The following is a 7,133-nucleotide window of genomic DNA, read 5'->3' on the forward strand; positions in this document are numbered from 1 at the left end:
GACGAATGTTGTGGGAAGACAGGCCATTTCAAAAAGAGAATGTCCAGAGATAAAGAAGCGAAGGAAAAATGATTCCCCTCATGAAACTAGAAATCAACTTTTGAATCTTTTTTAACAGTACCTAATTGTAAGATTGGGTTAGGATTCTGGAGGGCAAAGAGTAGATAGAGGTAAACATGAGCACTTAACAACAACAACAATACTATTAAGGAGTCCTGGTGTGACACTGTAGGATAAACACTGGACTGCAAAGTAGGATTTGAATAGCAAGGCTGATGGTTCTAACTCATCAGGCACTCCTCGGAAACCCTATACAGGATCTTTATGAGTCGCCACCGACTCCATGAGCAACAAGAATGCCCTTTAAAGAGTTCTGGTGTGGCACTGTAGGATAAGTACTGGACTGCTAACCACAAACTTCAAACCTTGGAAACCTTATACAGGGGCACTAGGAGTGAGATGGACTCCACGGCACTTAACAACAGCAGTGCCTTTAAAGGTATGTTGCTGTTGTTAAGTGCTGTCAAAGTCAACTCCGACTCAGGCCCCTGTATAGGGTTTCTGAGGAGCAGATGGTGGGTGTGAACTGCTGACCACAAGGTTCAAACTGACCTTGCAGTCCAGTGCATATCTTATAGTGCCACACCAGGACTCCTATATTCTGGGATAGCAGTTTAAAAACTACCAGGAATTACCTGGGTAGTGAAGTGCAGTTTGAGGGGTATGTAGAGCAGACAAGCTCTAGTGGCTAACACTCTGCTTATCTGGGCTCTTTCTAAACTGTGGGATGTGTACCTTTGGTGTCAAAGAGATTTTCATAGGATATCAGGTTTCAGTTTGCTACAAAAAAGTAAACAACTTGGGTCCAATACACAGAGGTCATCTTTGGCTCATTACCAAGTACATATTTCACAAGGTAGTTTTTGAAGATTAAATTTATCACTAAAAGTATGTAAGTGTTCAGCACCTAGCTGTGTGTTAACTTAGAGAAAAATAAAATACAATGATTAAATGATGAAATAAAAAACTACCAGGAATTAGCGGACAGATTATAAGTAAATGGAAGAAAACAAGTAGCAGAGACATGCAAATGTTGACACAATGTGAAGAATGTGCCCAATGTCACTGGTCACAGTGACTAGACACATGAATGGGGGAAGGTTTTGCTGTGTATCTTTTCACCAAAAATAATTAATTAAAAACAACAACAACAGCAAGTGACCAGGAATTAATCAATGCTGATTGTCATAAAATAAATCTTACCAATGTAGGTGATAATTTTTCTTTAATTTATATAGTTTTCAAGTATTTAATCTAAGTCTTCTATAAGATTAATGTATTAAGAAAAATTTTATTAGTTCTATGATTTAAGATGAAAATAAAGATGTCACAACAACATTCACTATAATTTTCAATTATGAAAAGGCATTTGAATTGGAAAGTTTATTTTTTATACCAGTGACCTCATTGTATCATGAGGAAGGAGGATGTTAATAACCATTGAAAATAAGACCAAAAAAGGAAGTCAGAGGTAAAAATTACTTACTTACCATATGTAACTCTTTATTGATGCCCAGGTACTTTCCATTTCCACATCCAATGTCAGCCACTATCGAACCACTTGGCAAAGCTTTTAGAAACTCCACGATGTGTGGCCACGGGGTATGTCTTGTGCTGCTGAAATGGCCAGCGATCTCTTCATAGACTCGGTGGACATACTCCTGCTCCAGGAGTGAGGCTTCCTTTTCACTTTCTGGGAATGAAGGGGGAGTTTCTTTTCTCTGGCTGTCACAGACTAAAGGGTAACCTAAATGAAAAAATAAGGCAATATAAACCTTTCACTTTTATACAAATGCGACTTAAGGAATATGTTATTGTTGTTGTTGTTGTTAGGTGCCATCGAGTTGGTACCGACCCATAGCGACCTTATGCACAGCAGAACGAAATCCTGGGCCAACCTCACTACTGTTGCCATGCTTGAGTCCATCAATGCTGCCACCTGTCCAATCCATCTCGTTGGGGGTCTTCCTCTTTGTCTCTGACCTTCCACCTTACCAACCATGATATCCTTCTCCAGTAACTGGTCCCTCCTGACAATACGTCTGAAGTATGAGAGACGAAGTTTAGCCATCTTGGCCTCCAAGGAGCACTCTGGCTGCACTTCTTCCAAAATGGATCTACTGGTTGTTTTGGCAGCCCATGGCACTTTCAATATTCTCCTCCAACACCATAACTCAAATGCATCAATTATTCTACAGTTTTCCTTATTCATGGTCCAGCTTTCACATGCATATGAGGTTACTGAAAATACCATGGCTTGGGTCAGGTGCACCTTAGTCCTCAAGCTGACATCTTTGCTTTTCAACACTTTAAAAAGGTCTTGTGCAGCAGATTTGCCTAATGCAATACGTCGTTTGATCTCTTGACTGCTGCTTCCATGAGTGTTGATAGTTGATTCAAGAAGAATAATGTCCTTGACAACTTCAATCTTTTCTCCATTGATAAGAATGTTGTTTATTGGTCCAGTGGTGAGGATTTTTTTGTTTTTTTTTACATTGAGATGTAATCCATACCAAAGGCAGTGTGTTCTTTGATCTTCATCAGTAAATGTTCTAAGTCCTCTTCACTTTCAGCAAACAAGGTTATATTATCTGCATATTGTAGGTTGTTAATGAGTCTTCCTCCAATTCTGATGCCATGTTTTTCTTCACATAACCCAGCTTCTTGGATTATTTCCTCAGCATACAGGTTGAATAAGTATGGTGAAAGAATACAACCTTGTCGCACACCTTTATAGTTTCCTTAAAATAGATTCTGGTGACTGAGGGAAACAGGCTCCGATTTATCTGCTGCAATTCTGTAACTGCCTAAATTGAAAATGTCTATTTCATTTTGGGATTAAAAAACCAAAATCAAACCAGTTGCTATTGAGCTAATTTCAACTCATGTGACCACAATGTATGTTAGCGGAGAACTGTGCTCCAAAGGATTTTCAACGGCCAATCTTTCAGAAGCAGATTGCCAGGACTTTCTTTTGAAGCACCTGAATAAATTCAAATGGCCAAACATATGGTTAGTAGCCTAACCTAAAAGATGACAATTCAAACTCACTCAGTAGCTTTGCAGAAGAAAGCCCTAACTGCTCCTGTAAAAATTACAGCTAAGAAAACCCAATAGAATGGTTGTGCTTTGCAACACATGGGGTCGTTACATGCTGGAACTGACTACAGCAGTAGATCTGTGTTTTTACTTTGCCTACAAGTTTTGACCAAAAGTAACCAATGAACCTAAATTAAAACAAAAAACAAACAAACAAAAAAATAGCAATAAAACTAAATGCCTAATCAAAGCTTCTTACAGCATCCCTTACATTTAACAAATGACCATAAAATTTACATAAGAAAAAGAACCTAGTTTGTCTATGCAAATACTTTGTAAATTTCCTGAGAACTGTTGTTGTTAAGTGCCTTGGAGTTAATTCTGACTCACAGTGACTCTGTACAGTTTCAGAGGAGCAGCTGGTGGGTTTGAACCTTGTGGATCCCAGTCCAGTGTTTATCCAACAGTGCCACACCAGTAGTCCTTCTTGAGACTAGACTCAAGTTTCATTTTTCTGTTACTGACAATGTTAGATATTCATCAAAGACTAAATAAGCATTGTAGGATAAGCACTTGACCGTAAGGTTGGTTTGAACCACAAGGCCCGCAGTTCAAATTCACCAGCAAAACCTCTACAGAGTTTTTATGAGTCAGAATTAACTCAATGGCACTTAAAAACAACTAATTTCTTTTTAGCAAAAGAAACAAAAATCTGTTTTAAACTCTACTGTCGTCAAGATATCAAATATCACATTTTCTAACTGGATAACACATTGTAGATATAATACGGATTTTTAGTTTAAAACATTTTTAAGATAAGAACTAAATCAAGAAGCTTATTGCTAAATACCGTCCATGATTGAAACTCCAGGATATAAAAAGGGCCTTACCATCACTGTCATGATAAAATATTATTTATAAAATGAAAGAGAGTTTTGTTAATTGAGTCCAAGTAATCCAGATCATGATGTATTTGTAAAGATGATTCAAAAATAGCATCCTCTTGACAAGGTTTGGGTACTTCTTTTATTAGGTTTTAGGTTTCCAAACTGACTAGAACATACACCATTGTTTATTCTCTTAGCGTTACTAACAATTTATTATCTCTAACTTCTCTGCTGGGTTAACAAGAAGTAATTTTGATAGTTATTTCCAAAAAACCTATTTTTGTATAAGTGATGCTTCTTTGTCCTACAGCTACAGTACTCTTAACTGGGACCTCAATACCTAAAGTATTAAGATCATTAAATATAGTCAAGTACTAAGTAAGGTTACAGGAGGAAATAAAGATACATAAGATGTAGCCCCCGTCTTCAAGGAGTATAAACTCTAATGGAGGTGGTTTAGTATATAAGCACAATACAGCCAAACAGGGGCAATTCCATTAGAGAAGCTAAAGGCAAGTTCCCCTTAGTTTCAACAGGACTTCAAAGACTTTTCAAACTACACTGATTCCACTTTGCAGTAAAAACAAAGTTATATACTTACTACAATCACAAGCTGTTTGCTTCACCTTCCTAAATGTAAACGATGTCCGCATTCCTCTCTTGTGTAAAGTTAAGTCTCCAACATCACTGAGGATAATTCCACTTTTATGACCCGCAGATGCTTGAACAGTATCAAATTTTCTAGGTGTGATCCTAAAATCAACAGTCAAAATAATTTATTTAATAATATACTCACAAAAATATTTCAGGCCTTTATAAAATATTATGGGATTCAACAAATCTTGAAGAATGTATTGTAAATATTGACTAGGATTGCTTGAATTGTTAGACAAATGTGGAGAGAGTAAAGAAAGAAAAGTTTATGCTTTTAGGAAAGTTATATTCTAGTGTACTAATATTAAAATAATGTATAACTAACAAGTTATTCAAGGAGAAAATAGAATAATAACAAATATTTTATTAATACAAATTCCAAGGTGGGAAAAACAGCTGGGGTAAAGTGAACACAATTAAATGGTGAATAAAAATCCAGTATCAGTAGCTACATTAACTTTAAGTACTAAAGACTGAATAAAGAACAAACACTGGTAGAATATATGTAAATAAAATCCAAATATTTGCTGATTATGACAGAATGTTGAAAATAAAAAGACAGAAAAAGCCACAACTACTTTGCATATACCAAGCAAAACCAAAGCGGAAGTGGTATAGCTATACTAATCAAATTAGGTATTAATGCAAAAAGTATTACTAAAAATAAAAGGGAATATTTCATAATGATAACAGACACTCCAACAGAAATATATAAGAATCCTATATAGTTCTGTATACACCTAACTAATAAAAGGAGTCCTGGTGGGGTGCTATACAATGAATGGTGGTGGTGGTGGTTGTGTACCGTGGTTCCGACTCACAGTGACCCTGCACAGGGTTTCTAAGGCTGTAAATCCTTACAGGAGCAGACAGCTCATCTTTTTTCCTGCAGAATGGCTGGTAGGTTTGAACTGCTGACTTTGAGGGTTAGCAACCTCACTTGTAATCACTACACTACCAGAGCCCCTTACACTGGACTGCTAACTGCAAGATTAGTGGTTCAACCCCACCAACTGCTCCTTGGGAACTGATTTTATGGCATTCAACAGCAATAACTAATAAAACAGCCTCAAAATACACAGAGCACAAATTGAAAAAATTCTAAAAAAAAGAATGAGACAAATAGAGGGGGTTTCAAAATGTTCGTGGGAAACTTCCACTCACTACCTTTTAATTCCATTTTACCATGAAAATTTTGAAGCCACCTCATATACAATTATCAATCGAGTATACAACACATCTTTCTCAATAATGAAAATCCAGTTGAGGAGTAAGGGCTTCAACATCAGGAAACAATAGAGAATGGAATAAAAAGGTGTATAATTAACTCTTACGTTTAGAAATACAAATACAATAAGCAAAAGAAAGACTGAAAAATTAAAAAGGAGAGGCACTGCCATTGTGGATTATGGGAAGCTTTAAAAAAGAAATCCTTAGACCAAGATCAACTTTTTGAATGGGAAAAAGGAATTACTTTGTAATTCTTCCTATCCAACTCTGGATTTGCTTTTTATTTGACAGAACATTTCTACTACCCAAGTAAATTACATTGTGCCTCCCTTACAGTCCATCTGCCCCACCTTGAAGCAATCCCTGTTCCAATTGCTACCAGTATAGTTTTACCTGTTCTAGAACTTCATATATAGTTCATACTACTTTGTGTCTGGCTTTGCCAATTAAACACTGCAATTTTGAGATGCATTCTTGTTGTGTGTGTTAGATCATTCACTTTTTACTGCTGAGTAACAGCCCTGGTGGCATAGTGGGTTACAAGGTGGGCTGCTAATGGCAAGGTCAACAGATTGAACCCACCCGCCACTCTGTGAGCTAAAGATGAGAATTTCTGCTCCCATAAAGATTTACAGCCTCTGAAACCTTATACAGTGTCACTACAAGTCAGAACTGACTCGATGGCACACAACCACCACCATCAATATTGCAGTGTATGAGCATATTACCATTTGCTTATCCAAAATCTCCTGCTGACAGACATTGTAGTGTTCCCAATTTGGGACAAATATAAATAAAGCAGCTGTGACCATTAACTTATACTTTTTAAGACAAATCAGTTCTTCGACATAAACTACCATATATATGTAAGTTTTGCTGGTATTGCTTTTCTAAAGAATCCAGCCTAAGACAGCTTCCAAGGGAATCTTGGAAGTTAAATTCAAGGCAAAGAGGTCAGCTCAAAAGGCTATGCTGATTGTTTAATGGGATTGCAAAGGAATAATCTTGACAGATTTTCTCAAAGAATCCAGTACAATAAGGGAGCTTATTAGGAAGAAGTTTTAAGAAAATGGAAAACTGCATTGGTAAAAAAAAGATCAATAACGTTGTACCAAGGATTTTTTTCTATCATGACAAGGCACCTACTCACTCTTCAAGAATAGCAAGGGCTATCCTACAAGAATTTCTTGATACATGTGAGCTATGGTGTTGGAGAAGAATACTAAAAGTACCATGGACTGCTAGAAAAACAAACAACTCTGT

The 7,133-nt window shown here is 36.7% G+C and overlaps 1 protein-coding gene across 1 annotated transcript in view; it reads right to left on the reverse strand.

The window, feature by feature from the left end:
- ALKBH8 (alkB, alkylation repair homolog 8 (E. coli)) overlaps positions 1-7,133 on the reverse strand; it is a 53,120-nt gene that overhangs the window by 12,232 nt on the left and 33,755 nt on the right. The window contains exons 8-9 of the mRNA XM_006833794.1: positions 4,588-4,739; positions 1,551-1,807 (exon numbers count right to left, since the gene is read on the reverse strand). Coding sequence (XP_006833857.1) covers positions 1,551-1,807; positions 4,588-4,739 — 409 coding nt within the window. The remainder of the gene's footprint in view (positions 1-1,550; positions 1,808-4,587; positions 4,740-7,133) is intronic.

Source organism: Chrysochloris asiatica, unplaced genomic scaffold, assembly GCF_000296735.1.
Source record: "Chrysochloris asiatica unplaced genomic scaffold, ChrAsi1.0 scaffold00008, whole genome shotgun sequence".
Classification (NCBI taxonomy): Eukaryota; Metazoa; Chordata; class Mammalia; order Afrosoricida; family Chrysochloridae; genus Chrysochloris; species Chrysochloris asiatica.